Genomic DNA, 22,990 nt, shown 5'->3' with positions numbered 1-22,990 from the left:
ATATATATATATATATATATATATATATATATATATTTCAGATGCAAAAAAAAAAACTAAGTCTGTCTGAGATTTTTCTGAGATTGTTTTTTTCTTTTAAATTAGCATTTTTGTCAGGCTCCTAAGTTTAGGTTCAGTAATTTCACTTTAATGGCAAAGAAAATGTTATTAGTCAGTTATTGAATGTCTAATTTTAAAAAATGTCCAATGTTATTTTCATAGGATCCTGATGAAAATGCTAATTTAAAAGAAAAATGACTTTTTGCATTTGAAGTCTTCATATGTTTCTTTCTTTCTTTGGATTCTCTGCTGGACAACATTCTTTAAATATATGCATTTCCAAATGTATTCCCAATTTTTCTTCCCCAAAATAAATAAATACATTTTATATGTGCACACATACACGTACACTGACATCCAGGAGGGCTGAAGACACATTCTCACACACTCCACTAAACCCAAATGATGAAATACTGGGGGAGTGAGAAGGAAAGCCTGAGTCAGCAGACGCTGGGAATCTGCAGCTCAGTGTGAGAATGTTCACTGAGGAGACGCACACCGATAGAGACACCAATCACAGGCCTCAGAGATCTCCTCAAACCTGCTCTCTGCATCTCCACTCCACCACAGCAAACACAAACACTACATGAAGGGCTGCTCTGCCGCCAGTGAACCGCACTCTCCTCATGCATCGAGTGTGTGTGTGTGTGTGTGTGTATTTGTATAATCTCGTCAGAATGACCAAGAGTGTTCGTTTGCGCAGCACAGGAGACCTTGGGATTGTGGGAAAGTTCTCGTATGGTGAAACGTGTCGCAGAGACGTACCAGTATCATCACACACGAACACAGAGTTCAGGCTGACAGGTCACGACAGCCTAACTGCCTTCCTGAAACTCCAGACGTGTTTAAACACATACAGCAGCTCAGTGAAAGTGTCTCTGTTAGTTTAGCGTGTCTGCGTGAGTGACAGAAAGAGAAAGAAAGGGAAAAATACAAAGAGAGATTGCTCACTTCCTCTAGTTAGTAAGATATTCCACACACAGTATTGAAGGAAACGGCAAGAACTCTCACACATTAATGTGATGCAAGTATGTGTATGTGTGTGTGTGTGTGTGTGTGTGTGTGTGTGTGTGATGACACTACAGCAGTGCTGGAAATACTGACGGGGAAACACCTACACATTCCAAACAATCCACAGGGAACACACACACACACACATTCATATCTCACCATGACAAACATTTATAGATGAATCTCCTGAAGCCTGTCCTAATCATATTTCACCCCAAAATGTAAGAAAAAAAAAGAATATGAAGACTATTTAGGACCACAGAAGTTTGTAGTCTGCAATTTAACATTTTGACAATATTTTCATTAATGAAACAACCGCAAATTTTAGTATTATAATGTAATATACACACATTAATCTTAAAATAAATAAATAAATAAAAAAGGCAGCATGTATTATGTTAAAATCCCAAATTGTTATAATGTTTAAATACAAAATAAACAAACAGATTTGTAGGGATTGGGAATGGGAATTTTTCATGTAAGCATAATTCATGTAGTCCCAGTGCCGAACAAAGACAAATCAATCAAAATTTTCAAAAATAAATAAATATGGACAGCATTTAGACATTAAAGTAACGAGCCAATAAAATGCCAGTTTCATCTCCCCTTCTGTTTAGAAAGCTACGAAGCACATCCAAGATACATTCATTTATTAATTTATTTTCCCTATGTGTTCTGTGACAGGACAGATGGCTCCGATGAAAAGATGAATATATGAAAAAGAGGAAGAAGAAACGGAGTCCAACTATAAAAAAAAAAAAAGGCCAGCTGTCCTGCTCGGAGGTGATGACGTGTTATGAAACATCAACCTGGGAAATTATGCGCTGAGATGATTTAAGAGACGCCCGCTCTTCCGGCTCTGTTCAAACACAGTTGGAAAAGAACAAACTAGCTTTTGCAACCCAAAGTCAAACAAACAGAGCCACAATGACTCTAGTGTTGGAGTCACGCTGAGCAGATGATTAAACTGTGAAGTCATCCGTTCAAACTGAGAGAGAGACAGAAGCTCAGCCATCTAAGACACTGCAGGTTCCTCGCACCGATCAGTCCAACAGCTCATCTCTCAAACATTGATGCACTTGTGCGTCATCAAACTTGGCAAATTAACATGCAAAAGCACAAATGGGTCATTCTGTGTCAAATTATCCAAATTCCAGAAAATATCCCCATCTCAAATTTTTGATTTTTTTTTTACAAACATAAATAGTGATGAAAGCCAAAATATTAAATGTCACGGATGTATATTTACAGAGTAATCCACTATTGGACCATTTTCACCCGGAGATGAATTACAGGGGGGTAAAAATGACGTTAGAAAGATGGCAGCAACATAATATTATTTTTACACAGAGATTGGTAGGTCTATTAGTAAAATATTTTGTCTTTTGCAATCGTTGTTGCAGTAAATGTCAAAAAATGAGGAAAAGTGCTCTTGAGTTTGTTTGTTTTTTGCCCCTCAAAGTTTGCATGGCTGTAACTCAAGAAGTATTAAGGATCTCATAGTATCCTTTTAGATTTTGGTTTTTAACAAACTTATCTTTTGGTTTCCTTATTTTAAAGGCCATATATGGTTCAATTCCACAGATATTAAAATCTCAATATGGCTCCAAGAGTAAATTGTTAAAAACCAATGTGGGTCACTGACAGTGACACGTACACTAACAGAACTAACAATACTGTGAACAAAACTAGCATTTATTCATATTAGTCAACATTAGCAAATGCATTTACTAATGTTAACAAACAAGACCTTTTTGTAGTGTTACCCATAGTTGTACAGTATACGGACTACTTTTGTAGTCATTTTAGGGTTTACAACAACATGTGAGTGAATAAACGGCAGAATTTTCATTCATGGTAAACTAAAGCTGTTAATAGTTCTGCAGTGTCTCAGTCTGACCTTGAGAAACACTGTTTATGCTGCATCTACATGGTCTGTTTGTTGAGTAATTTGGTTGGCTCTTCTAGGCTAACAGCACCAGGCTGCAGTGAATCAATGACAGATCGCCTCTCCATTGTTTGAGCCACGCTGAGAGAGGAACACAGCCACTTCCTCTTCAAACCCTATTGCAGCGTATACAAATGGCTGACAGCATCCGTGTGCATGCGCTCATGCGGTTGTGCCCTTGTACATGGACACGAGACCACAGCGCCTGACATATGCAGATTGTTTATGGAGGTTGAACTGTATTTACCGGACTCTAGGCAGCTCACATATGGCTACCGTCTTCATTCAGACAGGTAAGATGATTTCCTCGAGCACCACTCCGCTCACGCTGGGCTAATTGCTGCCACAGACCCATGAATTTTGACTAAACAGAAGCACCGAGCAGATGTTTCGCAACACATAAAGGAAGCCATCACAATCTACAGCATTTAATTGATTGTTGTTTTTCAGTTTACAGCACTAAACAGAAATGCAGAGGAAATTAGACACCACATTTCCAAGTACTAAGAAAAAAACCAATCGCATCTAATGGAAGCTGTTTAACAGCAAGAGAGTGACTTACTAAGCATAAATTGAGCGAGATCCCATGGGCCTAGTGCACACATTTAAATAGGCCCAGATGCATTATCATGCTTGATTATATTCTCCCAAAAGCCACTTCAGAGTTCACAAACATCAAGCTGCACAACACAAAAAATTATGCATTAAATTACTGGAGGAAAACACCGTCATCTTACCAGCCATCATCTTCTGCGCTTCGTAGGGCTCCATGTAGCCGTCGTTCTCCGTTGGCTTTTCTGTGACCGTCTGGGTGCCACCCGCCTGGTCCGCTGCGTCAAAGGGGTCGGCATAGTCCTCTAGGATGATGAGCTGCAAAATTAAAGAGAAAAAGCATCATTTAAATTAGGGCTGTCAAATTAATTACGTCATTGGCTGCTTCCAAAAATCAAATTGCATGTATATCAGTAAAAATATATCAACATCAAGGCCTATATCCTTGTAAAGGTTTTTTATAAATCGAACAGAAAAGTGCAATCAAGTCTGGGTTACCCTGTGAGAAGAGAATCAGAAGATGAGACTCATTTCATTCTCTCACTTTCATTAATTTATTTCTACCCCACTGTTCCTCTCTCTGCAGGGACAGGACTCAAAGGATGCTTGTAGAAGGAGGCTGTGGTGAAAGGCACAGAAGGTAGCCAAACTCGCTCTTCAGTCACACGTACAGTAATTATAAATTCACACACAAATACTCTCAAAGATTAGTCTTGTTAGCCCAGCTTTTATATATTGACCAAGTCTAGTCCATTCTCCATCTTACTTTGGCCAAGAACCTCTCACTTAGACTGTAATACTTTTTTTTTATTATTATTAATTTGTATGTATTATTAAGATTTATCTGAAAAGGCAAAACAGATCAAAAGGGAGTAAATTCAAATCATTGCACGGACATTTCAGTCCAAGACCGCCTGTGAAGAAAACACAGTTAAAAATAAAAATGTAGTATATATTTTTTGTAATTTACAATTTATTTCCTTTCTAAAAGTAATAAATATGCATTATTTCACAAATATAACAGAGAAACAAAGACAAATTATACAGTTCTACTCATTAACTCAAGAGGTAATGAATGAATCTCTGAGATTCTGTTAATGTTCTAGTCACAACTTTGATTAATGTTTATTGGATGATATTTCGGATAAGTTAGAACCTACCATGCCACATGGTCTGCTTTGCTTGAGGTGACCAAATACTATCTGAAGGACAAAATATTTTCCAGCAGTATTGTGAATCTGTAGTCTTCTCTCGCAATTTTAAACTGTGGTGTCCCACAAGGCTCTGTTCTAGGTCTGATTTTATTTTCACTGCATGTGTGTCCTTTGGGCTCAGTTTTCCTTAAACACAACTTTTCTTTTTATCATCTCTATGCTAATGATTCACAGTTGTCAAACCACTCACACCAGGTGAACATATAATCATCTATCTTCCACAATCCATTCACGTTGGCCTATTATCATGGTATAATCCATTTCATATCCATCTGCAATATGTATGAGGCAGTCAGCGAGGGGACTATGGGTGGTTTGTGGGTGTGCCGTCTGAGGCTGAGTCTACTCTAAGACACACGAAATGAATCAACAGAAGAAGTATAAACTGTTCCTCTCTGCTCACACAACATTGCACAAATACAGGCTTTGGCAGGCAGACACGTTTAATTGCAGCCCTGTTCTTCTCCTTATTCTAAAGGGTATTTCACACGCATTATGGTAATTAGATGCACATGACCAACACTCTGAGACACATTCATTACCCCTAGACTGTTTGTCAAATTGGAATTTGGTCTCCTCACACCACAAAGCTGTAATCAACGACTCAGAGCTTCAAAATACACAATTTCAAGGAAGGATGTGACAAAACAATAAGCCTCTGTACAAGGAAATGTTGTACTGGAATACCAGTCATCCAACGGAGCATGAACTATCAGCAATACAAAGATCTATGCATGTGTGACACCAACCATGCAATCACACAATGCATTCTGCAATGTTAATACTCATGTTCAGGAAACTGTGATATCCTTTCACAATGTGGTTCATTATTAATAAAGTATGAATGAATAATTCAATTTAATATAATGGCAACATGATCTGCGGTTTGAAATGAAACATGCTGGTGATTTTGCCCTCAGTAAGAGAGAAAGAGTTCAGTGAGATGGTGCCATCTGCTGTGCTGGTCTCTGGCAGAGGTTTGGACTTTGAATTTGGACAACTCTCGGCATTCCTCTGGTGCAGAACTACCACCATATGAGATAGTTTGGAGCAAAACAAATGCAGCAGAAGCTGGGTCACACAATCGATTCACTCTACACACAAATGTAAACAAACGCCATTCATCTCACATATTTTACATTCTTTGTAGAAGGTCAGTGTGTGTTTTGGAAATGAATATGTGTAATTGTTCTCTATGGTTTGTGGTCAAAGATAGACAAGAGCATTACCATAATTGGAGAACTACAAATAGACCTTAGCCACACATAAAAGGAAACCTCAATGTTCCAGTCACAACTTTTTGATTCATGTATACTGGATGATATTTCTGATAAGTTAGAACCTACCATAGCACAGGGTCTGCTTTGCTTAAAGTGACTAAGCCCCCTTTTCCATCAGTTTTATGAATCGGTCTTCCTCTCCGGCAATTTTAAACTGTGGAGTCCCACAGGGCTCCGTTCTAGGTCTTATTTTATTCCCACTGCATGTGTGTCCTTTGGGCTCAGTTTTCCACAAACACAACCTTTTTTATTTTTATCAACTCTATGCTAATGACTCACAGTTGTCAAACCACTCACACCAGGTGAACGTCATCGACCATCCACACTTACTGCCTGTAAGAAGTTACGCCTTGGTTGGTAAGAAACCTACTTTATGACGATAAGAGGGAATGCATTATATCTGGACCTTTTAACACAACCAATAAAATGTCCAATTGATCAACTTCCATTTTGATTAATGTATCTCACCACAGTAAAATATACTTGCTTTTTCTTCTTCTCTTTTACAATTGTAACACTATTTATACGGTAATCTCTCAGCACCATCTGTCCTTCCTGCAGCTCTCCAGAATGCAGCTGCCAATCTTCTGACAGACAACAAGAATGAGGATCATATTACACCAGTCTTGGCTTTCCTCCACTAGCAATCCAGTACACAATTGATTTTAAAGTGCTACTGTTTGTTTTTAAGCCTTTGCATGGCTTATCACTATGCAATGCTGATTTTCTCCAGGCTTTTGAGATATTCATTTACAATTACATTTATCCATTTGGCAAACCCTTTTATAACCCTTTTACAGACAGGTAGTCCCACCCTATACCACTGGTGGACACAATGATGCATTCACTCAAATCAGGCCGGTCAAGCAAACAAAACTCCACAGAATCAGTGTTTAAAATGATTTTTCCAAAAGTCAACTTAGAAATGGTTTACTTGTTGCAGTTTCTTTACATAAACGTGGAGAAGAACAAGTATTTTAACATCAAAACATCTACAATCTTCGCGGAAAAGAAAAACATCTACATAATCTAAGATCCAAAATTAGTATTTTAAATCTAAGTTTGCTGGAAACCCTGCATTTTTCTAAGTTTAAGGTATGAGGGGGCTGTAGCAGAGCAGGAACAGCGAGGCCATCATCATCTCTATGTAATTACAGGCTATTCCTCTGTGTGCTGTGGGATTGAGACAGGGGACGAGACCCAGCATGAACATAAACTCCAGTTTACTTTCCTACCACAGATAAAGTTCCTGCAAAAACATCACCGTTAATCACAAACTGTAATGGCACAGTGATAGATGTTAGAAACAACAGCTCTACAATTCATTTCAGAGTCAGAGCTCTTTGCTTTCTGAAACTGCCATGTTCACTCCCCTCATCCTTTCCAGTGTTTACAGAGGGACGAAAGTGAACCCAAACCACACTGTTTGACTGCAGTTAAAACCAGAAACCAGCGTCAGAGAGAGCCGAACACATCAGCGCTTTATGGGATCAGACCAAAGGACATACTATTCTTACCACTTCTGCAGTATGTAGTGTGCACACTGTGCACAGCATGTTGATTTTCAGTATGCATGGATTACCTACAACAATTTTGAAAGTATACAACAAAACACACTGGACAGAACAGTTAAAATGCAAAATGTCCCAAAATGCAATGCTCTCTACTTGACCATGTAGTAAGTCAATGTGACGAATGAAACAGAAGTTAAGCATGATTTTTAACATCTATTTATTATTATATTATTTATAGAAAAACAGTAGGCAGTATGAAGAATACAACACACAGTACTGTATGTATGTACTGTAAGTATGTAGCATGCTTGCATTTCATTTTGAATATGTTGGCTTGATTAGCATGTGACAGATGGACGGCAGATGTCCTTTTGAGTGAATAACGCCATCAAGGTATTTCTCAAATATTACCTGGCTCAAGTACCACATTCTATATTGCCCTGCGCTTGCAGATGCTACTAGCTGATTTCATGCTGGAAATATGGACTTATCATAAAGCAAGGACAAACAACCATCAAACAGAGGACGCGAAGGAGCAGATATATGTATAGCCATCTTTCAATCTCACATGAGAAGCCAGTCAAAAAGCTTTTTCACTGTTGTTAATGCTGTGGTTTCAGTGGGGCTGTTTTCACTCTGAAACACGTCAAGGTCAGCCTTCAACTCCCTGAGTCCACACAGCTCAAAACACCATTATCTGAGTCTGACACGGAGGCATGCAAAGCATTAATACGCTTTCAAAGAGTGAGATTCGCGCTCATAACTGAGCTGATTCAGTACTATAAAGCCATCCAGGTCAAATAAACATAAAGAGAGAAAAAACAGAACAGCTGTGACCATCAGTGATGCATTCAAAATCATTTCAAACTTCCTTAGCAAACATTTTACTACTAACAAAGAGATTAATCACAGTGAATTTCATTTCTTCAAAATTAAAATACATTTGCATAATGTATATTAATTAACATAGCTGAGAAGTTACATAATGGAATTTATTTAATAATTGATTTATTCCACATTTAAATTTCTTCAGCAAACATTTGACTATGAACAAAGATATTTCGGCCTACACAAAATGTATTATATTTTAATAATGCATGTGAAATTAACATAGCTGAGAAGTTAAGATAATGCAATTTAACTGATTTATTTAAAAGCTAAATATTTTTTTCACATTTTTAAATGCACATTATTTTATTCACGGTCCCCTGGTCACCCAATTATCTAAAACGTATTTGAGAAGATTGAACTCTCAGTGATTTAAAGGATTAATAAGGGAAAGGCTAATTATATTGAAGCAACAGCATGTTGCTGCATTTCCCATATATGCAAAGTTTGAGTGATTTTCATCCGTCCTCCACTCAAGCATACTTAACAAGCTGTTTGTGCTGAACGAGGAGAGAATAATTAAGCGCAGTGGCTCTTAGTAAAGCGGGCCCGTGTGCCTCTGTGAGGGGCGCAGAGCCTCCTGGAGTGAGATGACCATCTGCTGGCTGCATGCTCTGGGTGTGACACGAAAGTCAAAAACACATGCAAACGCTACACATGCCCTTGAGGAACATGGTGAGAAAAACAGCCCTAATTACTGCTCTAAGATCAGCTGCACCAACCCACAGACAGAATAAACCTGGTGTAAGATCAGGAGGCTGAGCTTGTTTAGTCCAGCAATGTCACTAAAGTTAGTTGCAAATGTAAACCAAGACTCAAGCAGATTCTATGCTTGAAATAAGCACAAGATAAAAAATTAATTAAATTAAATTAAATTAAATTAAATTAAATTAAATTAAATTAAATTAAATTAAATTAAATTAAATTAATTTAAATTAAATTAAATTAAAATTAAATTAAATTAAATTAAATTAAATTAAATTAAATTAAATTAAAATAGGGGTATTTATTTATTTATAATGTATTTATTATAAAATAAATTAAACCTGATTTAATTTAATTAAAAGTAAATTATAAATGTATTGTATAAAAAATTATAAAATATTTTACATATAATATACAAAATAAATATATACTTAGATTTATAAAAATAAAAATAAATAAAGTAAAATATCTATATTATGCTTTGGGTAAAACATCTACAGTAAAATTATTATAAAAACAATTATAATGAGAAAAAATGCACAGCTACTTCTGAATCACCATCAATAAAGAAAGTGTAGTTATGGCATCTACCAGCAGGGACTAACTGCCTAAACTAAGCAGCTAATTAAACCTTGAGCCCTTCAGCAATAGAGAAGCAGCAGCTCGACACCTGACAGAGACTCATGATCGTCTGCAACGACTGCAAACACACTGCTGCCTTCAGGCCGAGCATCTGCACGAGCAGAACACACAACTTCTGCTCCAGTACTGAGAAATATGAATACTGTACTGAGCTGAACTGCTTGACTCATTACAAGAGATTCGAATCATAAAATCTCCATTAGAGGGAAAGGAATTTGGAAAGCAATTAACATGAACGCAGGGAGACTGAAGCCTGCATTTCTCCTGGTCTCCGTCTCAATCCGTCCACACTGAAATGCAGCTTAGGAAACATTATGATAGAACACCCTTTGAAGGTCGTACATTTTACTGGAGTCCACAAACAGAGTTCAGATCGGGTTTGACGCTTCCAGCAGATCCAGAGGCATTCCCAAACACAAACACTGACCTGTCATACAACAGCAGAAGATGTGTTTACTCCTCACATAGTTAATCACAGACCGAAAAGGCCAATGAAAGCACACAATTCTAGCTAGAAAAACTAATGAGGCTGCTATGACTGCGCCGCCACTATTTTGTTTACAAATGTCATGCGTGTGTAGTACTGTATATTTTTCCATATCGAACAGTATTGATATTTAGCATGTTCATTTACCATCAATAGGGAAGGAAACACTTTGAAAACTCCACAGAGTAGCTGCCTTTTAATTTAAATCTATTTTATTTTTCCCAGATTTTTTTTTTTCATTTCCCATTCTGTGCTTAATGATTTAATACAAATGTATCATTATAAATGATGTCTAATGAAATGCATTAATACAACTTTTAACAATTTAATCAATATTTTAAAATGCAATCAAATAGAACAATTTACAAAACATTGCATTTTTTATTTTTGTCAAATAAGATGCCGCAGAACTGTATGAATCGAAACACGCATACAAAATATCTTGGTTGCTTGATATTCCTTATAAATAATATTATTACTACTACCTTGAGAAGTAAATTTGGTCATATATATATATATATGTCATAATTCCTTCATATTAAACTGAGCTTTTATTGTGTGGGTTAGTGCTGAAGATCTGTGAGATTCAGTGTGTTTGACGGTAGTTCTGTGTGAAGTGCTGAAGTTCATGTGTTCGTGTCTCGTATAGTGAGACGCAGACGCTGAAACACCGCGAGCGTCACGTGTTTGAGTTTGTGAAGCTACGCCACAGAAAGTCTGACAAAGACACAAAGTTGCGGCATTCACACACTGGAAACATCTGATGGCCAAAAAGCATTTGAATAAAGCACAGATCATTTCAAACCCCTCAGAAGATCTGAAGCATAATCTACAGACTATAAAACTGCAAAGCCGACTGGATATCGATCGGCCGGATGCATACGAGCCTTCAGAAGTGTGTGCATCCATTCATTATTTCCAGGTTCTCCAGCAAGAGCTCCTTCAGTGTGAACAGAGAGACGAGACGAGAGAGAATCACTCAGACAAACATCCAGCAAGAGCTAAAGGAACGTCACAGGAATACATGCTGACGTGTGGCTTTGACTGATCTGATCCGTCCATCACAACCGAGGTCACGACAGAGTCTCTTCTGCCACCAAAGCTGCATTTATTTGATCAAAAATACAGTAAAAACTGTAAAAATGTGAAATATTATTACAATGTAAAACAGCTGTTTTCTGTGTGAATATGTGTTGATCTGCTGCTCGAGAAACATTTCTGATTATTATCAATGTTGAAAACCCCACGATATTTTTGTGGAAACTGTGATGCATTTTATTTTTCAGGATTCACAGATGAACAGAAAGTTCAAAAGAGCAGCATTTATCTGAAATAGAAATCTTTTGTAACATTATACATAAATGTCTTTACTGTCACTTTTGATCAGTTTAATGCATCCTTGATGAATACGTGTAATAAATGCAGTCTTGGTGAGCATAAGAGACTTTTTCCAAAAAAACACTTACTTACTTCTACATTCATGTTTTTAGCAGATGCTTTTATCCAAAGCTATTCATCAATGTGACGGTCATTTGCAGAACTCTCACTATAATTATTGACAATTATTTTAAATACTGTGATCATTGATAACCATACGTAAGTGTAAGTATTAATAGTTAAGTGTTAGTAATATTAATAAAATATTAAGAATGCATTTGGAGACAAGCAGTTATGAGAAATGCATTACACTCGCATTCACATCCATATATTAAGACCGATTGCTTCCATACTAATTATTAAAATAATTATATGTAATAGTATGACCATGTATAAAATGAGTACAGAATATTAAGAGGATATTAATGCTATTTTATATACAGCACTGTACACATTCAAGATCAAAAAAAATATATAAATATTTTATAAACAATAAATATATAAAAAAAACTTGTATAAACATGTTTTTAAAAAGCAAGTATTTGCATGAATTATCAATGAACGTTCTCTTCTCAGTCACTGAAACTCTCTTCACACACATTTCATAAAAGTGCCCTGGACTTCACACAGCTTGCCAGCAAAAGTGATTTGTTTTTTGTCACTTGCAGAAGTTGTTACCGGAGCCATTGATCGAGTGTCAGGAGTCATTGATCTCAGACTGGAGCGGAGCACAGAAGAAGCAGAAGCAGCCGTGATCTGCTCTCAGCATCATTATAAAGCATGACGGAGCTGAAGAGATTCAGCAAGTTCTTCTCATTTAGTCTGCACGCTGCATCTATCCTCAGCTCTGCTGCTTATGTCATGAACTGAAGCATCATCCGCTCAGCCAGAGACTCGACCGGACGCGACTCGCTTTTAATACAGCGCAGATATTCCAGATTAAACACTAGAGGACACGCTTGACCAAACACAATTTCCCCTCACCTCTTGTTCTGTTCCCAACAGATTTGAGTTGGAATTTTGGAGGGAAATATGGAGGCAGATGCAGGGAGAAGACATCTTTATGTTTTCATTTTTATAATGCATGCAGATATTTCAGAAAATATTGTGCACTGCACACTTATTTGAGCATCAGTTGTAAAAGAATATTTGTGGATCTGTGCGCACTGGTGAAAATTCAAGAAACGTCAGGATTATTTTTTTTAACCCAAAATTTAAAAAAAAAAGAGAGAGAGAGAAATTATGTTTTTCATAAAGAGCACAGACCCTACTTTTAGGACGATTAAGATTGCATTATATAATATTATTTATTTATTCTATTATTGTCAGTTTTTAGTAATGTCATGCACAAAAATAAAATTGGATTAAAAATATTGCATAAAAAATTGATATGTAAAACAAATGTTTTTAAATAGTTTGATTAAACCAGGGCTATTTGTGTTAACTAAAACTATTCATTACTTGTAAAAAAATAAATAACTGAAATATTAAAAAAGTGCATATTTATAATGCATGCAGCTATTTCAAAATATATTGTGCTCTATACACGTGTACACTTAACATTATTGCATAATACAAAACAAAAAAGTAATTCATGCAAAATATAAATTCTCATATTTTTGAATTTGGGGTGAAATATAACATGCATATTTCTTCATGAGATTCAGTCAGTTGTTCCTCAGGTCAGCTGCAGCTCAGTAGATGTTGTATTTGACGCAGGAAAGCAGATCTCTTGATTACAGGCAGAAACAGCGTGGCCTCAGAGAAACTCCAGAGCAGGGCGACGGGTGGAGACCCACATCCACAGTCCACACACAACTCACATCCAGCGCCGAGGAGGATCATGGGAAAAAACACCATTTACAGGGCATCGATTTTGAGTCAGAGGAAGCTTTCGCTGCGAGCGACCGGCGCTGAGATGCTGGAGAGGCGTGTTAACCACTCCCCGTCTATTTCAAGGGGCAGGATCGGACTTGCTCAGTCAGAAGGGATTGTCAGGGAGCCGTAAACACTTCCTGTCAGGAAGAGAGCACTTCCTCAATCCTGGAGCAAAAGCCCTCGGACTCCAGAGAGACTCGGACTAAACCAGGATCATTACTGTAAACCAAAACTAAAGCCATTCCTTGAAATAAAGTAAACATTAACTGAAATAATATCATATAAAATAAAATCTCAATAGAATAATAAATCAGAACAGCTAGTTGCTAATACAACATCTCATTTTCATGTAGTCATGTACTAAAAATGAAAAATTAAATACTATTAGAAAAATATAATTTTATTCCGTTTTTTATTTAATTTAATTTTAAAGTTTCATTAATTTTGTTTTGTCACAATTGTTATTAGTTTAGTTTAATTATTAATTTGTTTTAATTATATTAAAAAGCAAACTAATAAAATGTCAGAAACACACATTTTCTAAAAAAAATTCAATTCTAAATAAATAAATATATATATTTTAAGGTTTCTTTAAAACATTTTTTTCAGGTAACGTTATTTTGTTTGAAAATCATTTTTAATGATAAAGTTATGAAAATTCTTGTTAATGGTTTAATCTGAGTTTCAGTGTTATGTAGCTATAATAAGTATAACCCTGCTACAAAGCACCTGAATGTGACGTAAACATACTGATGATTTCAGAAAAGAGAAGAAGGATCTTCTGTCCAACACCAAAAAGATGCTGAAGTCTAAGATGTGAGGTTTGCAGTCTTGTCGGATGTCGTCTTAACCGGACACAGATCCTTCAGAAGCGTCTTTGCAAAGCCAGAATCACATTGACGGATTGACAACGAAAAGCCGCCTTAAAACCGTCATATCTCACGGATCAGCTTCGTATAAAGTCTCTCGACGCTGATGATTCTGTGCGGTGTCTAATGAAAGCGTGTGGGAGTGACGGCAGACTCAATAGAGACACGCATGCCTGCAACACGGAGGTCAAGCCTTCTTCAGCCATTCAGGTAAAGCAACAGCTCACATATCTGCACACACGCACACGCTAAACAACATACATACACCCCCCCCAACACACGGTTACCATAGTGACACATCCAACTCAACTCAACTCAACCGCACTCAACACAATGAAGGGTCTCGTCTGTCCTCACTGTGTGCTGGTTATAGTATAGTGTATAGTATAGTTATAGTGATGTAAACCAATGCTCCTCAGTTTCAGTTTTCCATTTCAAACAGACAACTCATTCACTCATTCACTACAGGCACTTCATCTTCTATTTCTCTAAACCAAGTGCTTTTTTAACATGGAATTGATCCAAAAAGATACAAAAGTTCAGACTCTATTTATTCTTTATTATTATACTATTTTCCAAAATACAATGGAAGCACAATTTATACTTGCCTACAAAACCAATTTTAAGAATTTGGCACAAACAGAAAGTTTTTAAGATCATAAAAAAACTAATTAAATCAGGTGCGTCCTAACGTATGAATATGAGATGCGTATGAATAAATTGATGCTGGTTCACTGACAATATGAATGAAGTTGGTTCAAATGAATCTAACTGTTTCTAAAGCGATATTTCACCCAAAAAAACACTTTCATAGTATAGTTGGTCCCCAACATTCTTCAATATATCTTCTTTTGTGTTCAGACTCGAGGGTGAAACAACTTGAGGGTGAGTAAATGATGACAATCTTCATTTTAGGGTGAACTATGCCTTTAAAATACAGTTTTGTATAACAGTTTGTGGATAAGGAATCATTAAACTAGCATTATGAGTGAAGAAAGTCGAGCACAGTTCCCTCTGAGAGCGAGGAAATTAGTTCAGTGCAGACCGACAGAGGCAACTAAACCTCAAAAACAATTCTAGGCCAGAATGTATCCATTTATCCATGTGCAGAGGGTCTGAATCTTGATCTCATCTCTGCATCAGGTCAGAATTCACTTGATGGTCTTATCATCAATACTCCAGTGATTCAGACTCAGAGTTTACTTTACACAACTAGAAAACCTCTGAGAAACATTCAAACGCTCTCAGAATACAGGCCTGGCTTACATACAGTACAGTACTGTAAACATATAAAAACTAAAGCTAGTTTAGAGAAAAACAACTATGAACCCCTCCGTTCTGCAAGGTCACTGCAGGCTTTATCTTCTGTTTATCTTTCAGTAATTCACTTTCACGAGTCCTTCAGCTATTCATTTAACACATATTTCTCTGTGTGTGTGTGTGTGAGTGTGAGTGTGAGTGTGTGTGTGTGTGAGAGAGAGAGAGAGAGAGAGAGAGAGAGAGAGAGAGAGAGAGAGAGAGAGAGAGAGAGAGAGAGAGAGAGAGAGAGAGAGAGAGAGAGAGAGAGAGAGAGAGAGAGAGAGAGAGAGAGAGAGAGAGAGAGAGAGAGAGAGAGAGAGAGAGAGAGAGAGAGAGAGAGAGAGAGAGAGAGAGAGAGAGAGAGAGAGAGAGAGAGAGAGAGAGAGAGAGAGAGAGAGAGAGAGAGAGAGAGAGAGAGAGAGAGAGAGAGAGAGAGAGAGAGAGAGAGAGAGAGAGAGAGAGAGAGAGAGAGAGAGAGAGAGAGAGAGAGAGAGAGAGAGAGAGAGAGAGAGAGAGAGAGAGAGAGAGAGAGAGAGAGAGAGAGAGAGAGAGAGAGAGAGAGAGAGAGAGAGAGAGAGAGAGAGAGAGAGAGAGAGAGAGAGAGAGAGAGAGAGAGAGAGAGAGAGAGAGAGAGAGAGAGAGAGAGAGAGAGAGAGAGAGAGAGAGAGAGAGAGAGAGAGAGAGAGAGAGAGAGAGAGAGAGAGAGAGAGAGAGAGAGAGAGAGAGAGAGAGAGAGAGAGAGAGAGAGAGAGAGAGAGAGAGAGAGAGAGAGAGAGAGAGAGAGAGAGAGAGAGAGAGAGAGAGAGAGAGAGAGAGAGAGAGAGAGAGAGAGAGAGAGAGAGAGAGAGAGAGAGAGAGAGAGAGAGAGAGAGAGAGAGAGAGAGAGAGAGAGAGAGAGAGAGAGAGAGAGAGAGAGAGAGAGAGAGAGAGAGAGAGAGAGAGAGAGAGAGAGAGAGAGAGAGAGAGAGAGAGAGAGAGAGAGAGAGAGAGAGAGAGAGAGAGAGAGAGAGAGAGAGAGAGAGAGAGAGAGAGAGAGAGAGAGAGAGAGAGAGAGAGAGAGAGAGAGAGAGAGAGAGAGAGAGAGAGAGAGAGAGAGAGAGAGAGAGAGAGAGAGAGAGAGAGAGAGAGAGAGAGAGAGAGAGAGAGAGAGAGAGAGAGAGAGAGAGAGAGAGAGAGAGAGAGAGAGAGAGAGAGAGAGAGAGAGAGAGAGAGAGAGAGAGAGAGAGAGAGAGAGAGAGAGAGAGAGAGAGAGAGAGAGAGAGAGAGAGAGAGAGAGAGAGAGAGTGTGTGTGTGTGTGTGAGAGAGAGAGAGAGTGTGTGTGTGTGTGCTCGGAGGGTGTTGTTCATTAATGCTACTTTAAAACGATAATTGATCATCTTACAAACGCTCTCAGCCGAGAAGGTCTAATCACAACAACAAAAACACAAGAGCAGCAAAGAAATCATAAGCTAATGCAATCAGCCGGTCTGCTTACCATACTGGCAAAAAAAGATTTCATTATTTATGTTTTAATTATAATAAATAAATCTGTGTTGTCACAATACCAAAATCTCAGTAGTCGGTGTCACTACAGTAACATTTCACGGCTCTCTGCACCAATTTCAGTAGAAAAAGAAAACACGTAAAAAATGTTGGAAAAATGGGAAAAAATACTATGGCCGTCAGTGGCTACCAGCAGCTGTCTGGTCACCAACATTCTCCAAAATATCTTTTTTTGAGCATTGCAATGGCAAAAACTACCCTTAAAAAGGAACTGAATGCATCTGAAACGTCAATTATATAGATTAAATCTGACTAAATATTGCACTCGATTCTCAACAACTGAAGCAATTGACTGAACGCTGCTGTTGTTTCAAAATCAAGATAGAGCAAAACGCTTGACACAGATATTGGCATTCCGAGCATTAGGAAAGCATTTCCATAATTATCATCCACTTGTCAAGTAATTAAGACACTAGCTGGCCTTTTCAAAGCACTAGCAGGATACTTGTGTTTCAGCCTCAGCGGTCGATAAACACCATTCAGTATGAGCGAGCAGAAGCACTGCGATGGACAGAGCATAACGATAACGTGTCTAAGCGGTTCACACACGGATAACGAATCTTTGATGCCTGCGTTCACAAAATATGACAATCCTACTGCTCACAGTTCAGTGTTTCTAACACAGCACGGATCTATAAACTCTGTTAATAGCTAATTAAAGGGACAGTTCACCCAAAAATGAAGATTTGACTTTAATTTACTCATCCAAGATGTAGGTGACTTTTTTCTTCAGTAGAACAGTAAAGAAGGTTTTTAGCTGAAACTGTGGTCTTTGGTGATTCACAAAATGCAAGTCAATGGCTACCGACACTTTGAGAGTCAAAAAAAGCATAACGCAGGACACCAAATGAATCCACGTGGCTCCTGATGATATTTTGAGGTTTTATGAAGCGAAACGCTCAGTCTGTGCAAGAAACTGAACATTGTTTACAGCATTAACACTGTAATCCAGAGCCTCAGGCAAACGGTCCGATGTGATGCCCGGTTCATGAACGAATCATTCTTTTGTACCAGTTTGTTTTGAACTGTTGAACTAGTTGAATCGTCTGAATCAGTTTGTGGCTCGAGCAGCACAGATCTACAAGTTCCTCAATCAAAGCTCACTTTCAGACGCCTGACAGTCACTCCGACTGAAAATGAGCCGAAACACCGGCGTATCTGATTCTGTGATGAATGAACTGATTCAGTGCTCCAGTTCCTGCAACAATCATCTGAACTGAGGAAACAGTTCGACTCGGACTGAGCCACTGATCTGCGCATGCATGAACCGAGAGCTTGAATGAAGGGCCAAATTAACGTTTTTATGGTTTCTCATTGTTTATGTAAAAAGGTGAGCTGATGAAGACTAGTTTATTCACTTTATATGCTTTAGACACGTAAAACATCCATGATTTACATCATTATTGGCTGCTTTAATAATATAATTGCGCATACGTTATGTCATTGTGTAATCATGCAAATGAACTAGTGAGTCGGTTATTTGAATCAGTTCATTGAAACGAACTGTCCGAAAGAACCAGTTCGAGGAAAAGAATCAGATCTCCCCTTTTATCTGAAGCTCTGGATTACAGTGTTAATGCTGTAAACAATGTTCAGTTTCTTGCACAGACTGAGCGTTTCGCTTCATAAGACCTCAAAATAGAATCAGGACCCACGGGGATTCATTTGGTGTCCTGCGTTATGCTTTTTTTGACTCTCAAAGTGTCGGTAGCCATTGACTTGCATTTTATGAATCACCAAAGACCACAGTTTCAGCTAAAAACCTTCTTCACTGTTACTGAAGAAAAAAGCGATGGCCTGATGGTGAGTAAATTAATTTTGGGGTGAACTATTGCCTTTTAATTTTTAGGGTCGCAGCAGTTTCTTGAGCAGCAGAGCAGCATATTATACCGATTTCTGAAGATCATGTGACACTGAAGACTGGAGGAATGATGCTGAAAATACAGCTTTGATCACAGATATGAACTACAGTTTACTATATATTCACATAGAAAACAGCTGTTTGAAATTGTAATAATATTTCACAATTTTTACTGTATTTCTGATCAAATAAATGTAGCCCTGCTGATCAGAAGAAAAAATATATGTAGCATACACTGTACATTGAACACACAGCTACTTTTGAATGGCCATCAATGGAAGCAGATGGTTAGTTACGACATTTATCAGCAGGTCTAATGGAGTCATTTTGACCAGCCAAACCTTGACACACACACACACCTGTGCTTTCCCATATGATCTTATGCAGTAACTTTTCCTTCAACAACCTTGCAATTCAGCAATCGGGACAAACAGCATTTGATAAGAGCACAGACCAGCACAAACAACACTCTGAGCGACTGCAGCTGAACTCTTTTAATTAGACAGCGCAGAAGCTGCAGTATTTACCAGGATTGATGAGTCAGTTGCATGTTGTCTGGCTTTGACAGGCAGTCCACGAGCATGATGCCTGTGAAGGCCTGAAGTGTTGATCAGCTCGGCAAGAACGAGAATGACAGCGACAACAGCGTGTCAGTCAGCAGCCTGTAGTTAGTATGCACCCTAACTGAAGATAACCAGATAGTTGGGACACCTGCGGGTGCACTATATGACGGCACTGTTTGAAACATGCCGTCTCCGCTTGCATCATATCTCTAACCTGAGAGCGTACGGAGAGCGCACGGGCCGCACCTCGCAGGACAAGGTGTGGCAGGTATGAAGCGCGGAGGAAATATTCTGAACGAGCTATACATTTGTGATCGCTCACGTAAATACTAAAAAAACGCACCACAAATGAACTCAACACGGCATCCAAGCACGTGTGCATGCATTCAGATTTTCACTCCACCTACCAACATTTTCACTGATCACAACATAAAATGTATCAATACTAAGCATTGCAAAACGTTAAAAAATGGTCAATAAGATTTTAGGGCAAATGACTGACTTTCACTGGATGTCAAAGGTCACCATTACTGTTGACCTCTGCATATTTTCATCCTGCATGGTTTGACTCTACTTTGACGAATCTAAATCACAGCCACCTTCTGGAGCAACAATCTTCTGGATAATAAAGGTCTAACGACCCATTTTCATTTCCACCCCAAAAAATATATGGAAACCAATATAACATATGGGCACTCTACAATTCCTAAAATATCAAGAATAAGCCAAAGCCATGTAAGACCTCTGCGGATGTGGATTCTCAAGCAGCTCAGAGACGTTTATGGATGTTAACAGCAGTCAAACCCAAACGCAGACCCACGGATTGTGTTTCTGGATGTCGGTAACAGCTCGTAACCGTTGTGGAGCACATAAAACAACTGGTCTTACCGGTTCTGACGCAGACCTTCTGTGCTAAAGCATGGCCTTTACCCTCACAAAGTATGCCAGAATGTGTAAACCCTGTTATTGTCAAATATTTTCACACTGTGATGACACTACCAGTGAATGTTTAAATATATATTTGAAAAAAAAACACATTTTTATATTTATATTTTAGATTTTTTTTCCTTGTCTATACTAAATTTAAAAAAACAAATTACAAAAAACACTAATATGAACAAAAAATAATTATAGAACTGATTTATTAACATTTTAAAAATATTCAAAATCATTGAAGAAAAGTTAGTAAAAATCTAAATATATTTTCAGATTTTCTATAACACTGAGTAGACTGAGTGATGCTCCGTGTCCCGGTCTGCGCCGTATGGAGCCTACCTGTGGAGGTGAGTGTGCAGGCTTCGCTCTTACCTTCTCCTGCTTGCCGTTCTCGGGCTCGACGGGTGGAGAGCTGGGGGATTTGACCGCGGTCGCCCCGCTACTGCTGCCCGAGCTCGAGCCGCTGCGCTCGACCGTCTCCACCTTTATGAGCCGGTGCTTCGGAGACACGTACTTGACGTCCGGCGAGCCCGCGGAACTCAGTCCGCTGGAGAAGGGCACGGTTCCGCCCGGCGTGTACGGATCCTCGAAGTCCAGCTCCTTCTGGAGTTTGTAGGCGGTGAGGATGTCGGGCTGCGCGGACATTAACCCGGTGCCCGTCTGCTGCTGGAGGTGGAACGCCGGAGGGCTGGAGACGGCGGTGTGGAAGTGTCGGTAGTCCGGTTTAGGAGGCGCCGGTGGCGGGGCTTTGGTGGTTTTGAAACCCAGGTGCTCCTTGAACCATCTGGCCATGCTGCCAGCGCATTGCTCACAACTCCGATACGAGATGTATCCGTACCAGTCCCCGTCCGAGTGCTGTGTCTCCGGCTCCGGCGGCGTGAAGTGCCCGTTCCCCGACTCTGGCACTCTCTGTTTGGTGAAACTCTGCGCGAGACTCCTGCGCTCTCTCCGTGTGTGTGTGTGTGTGACAGCTGAGCGGCTGCTGGGATATATTGGGAATTTCTACCTGAGATACCCACTGCCACCTATCGGTGCACTCTGACACTGGAAACACATGAGAAAGCAAGGATTCAATCACAAACGTGTTGTCATTGCGCGCACTGAACTCGCGCATCGGGAAGCTTTGCAGCTCAGGATGCTGAGGATAGTGCTGGAGCTGGTGTTTTGGCAGAAAAAAAAAGTAATAAAAAATGCTTTTCTTAAAAATTGAAACATGCACTGATTTCTGACGGCGTATGCACGCTATTAGTGTGTGCATTCATGACATTTCTGTTTTTGATTCATTTGATTTGTGTACAAGAATGTGCTTGTAAAGAGTACAGTTTTTGTATTTTTCCTCTAAAGTCCTTTGCACTGCAGCAACCTGTGTGTTTAACAACTGGGTGTTTTTTCAATTTGCATGTGTTTTCTTAAGTTGCAGCGCGTTGAGCTCTCTCGGCCACCGTAGATTCGGTCCTTTTTGACCCGGAGTGTTTTAAGAACCTATAATGCAACATCAACTCATTATGCTTTATTATCTTTAAATCTTGGGTTTAATCTCTTTATCAACTTGTTTTCTTTCAATTAACACAGGTTTTGATTGATCGTAGGCCTTACTGATCTGACTTTTGCAGCAGTTTTCAGGTGCCTTTATCCAAAGCACCTTAGAGGAACTAAAGAAAATCATCATGCGTCAGCCATGAGAAGATAAATGCAGACAAGTCTTTTTCTAGCAGAAGAATTCCCGCATTCATCATTTCCATGAGATTGGTCTCACCTTGCATTGGTCAGTAACCTTCTCCAGCATCCGTACGACGGCCTGCATCACAGGAGCTAAAGTCTCCTCTCTGTAGACTCACACTCTGCCAGACAGTCATTATCAAGATGAAACGTTCACATCGTTTCGGTGCCAGTGGATTACTTTCAATATTTCACACACTTCCCTAAACGCCGGTTTAATACTCAAACAACATACGAACAGGCAAACTAATCTTAGCTACAGAGCAAGACGTTAATGAGAGTTCACAGACAAGACAAATAAAATAAAACAGAATGAATCCTCCGAGCCGCTGCAGTGAGGGACGGAGGAACGTGGACCAGATTATAGTCCAGAGCAGACACTTCCATCAGGAACGACGCCGAACAGGAGGGAGAGATAATAAATGAGTGTCTTTTGATGCCAAAGTGAGTAGAACAAGAGTGAAGGTTTTGAACCAGTCTAAATATGTACTGAAAAAACAAATAAAACTAGGGGGGGGAGATTCAAGTTTACACTATTTTCCAGGAAAACTCCTGCTTTCAAATACAGTGTAATCTGAAATTTTTGCCAAAATAAAAGTGACATGATTGGAAAGAGAAAGAGAGTTGAAAAATATTCAAGACAC

At 38.9% G+C, this 22,990-nt stretch overlaps 1 protein-coding gene across 3 annotated transcripts in view; it reads right to left on the bottom strand.

Annotated features, from left to right (window-relative positions):
• Positions 1 to 21,665, bottom strand: part of LOC107599765 (SH2 domain-containing adapter protein F-like) — a 107,773-nt gene extending 86,108 nt beyond the window's left edge. Inside the window, exons 1-2 of one of the 3 annotated variants that reach the window (XM_016291454.1) lie at positions 21,000 to 21,665; positions 3,757 to 3,889 (exon numbers count right to left, since the gene is read on the bottom strand). In XM_016291454.1, coding sequence (XP_016146940.1) covers positions 3,757 to 3,889; positions 21,000 to 21,419 — 553 coding nt within the window. In that variant the 5' untranslated portion in view covers positions 21,420 to 21,665. The remainder of the gene's footprint in view (positions 1 to 3,756; positions 3,890 to 20,999) is intronic. The other 2 variants (XM_016291455.1, XM_016291456.1) reach the window with 2 other exon arrangements.
• Between the last annotated feature and the right edge of the window lie 1,325 nt (positions 21,666 to 22,990).

Source organism: Sinocyclocheilus grahami, unplaced genomic scaffold (assembly GCF_001515645.1).
Source record: "Sinocyclocheilus grahami isolate Dianchi unplaced genomic scaffold, SAMN03320097.WGS_v1.1 scaffold271.1, whole genome shotgun sequence".
Classification (NCBI taxonomy): Eukaryota; Metazoa; Chordata; class Actinopteri; order Cypriniformes; family Cyprinidae; genus Sinocyclocheilus; species Sinocyclocheilus grahami.
The sequence above is the reverse complement of the archived record's forward strand: the minus strand, read 5'-3'. Positions and strand labels throughout refer to the sequence as shown.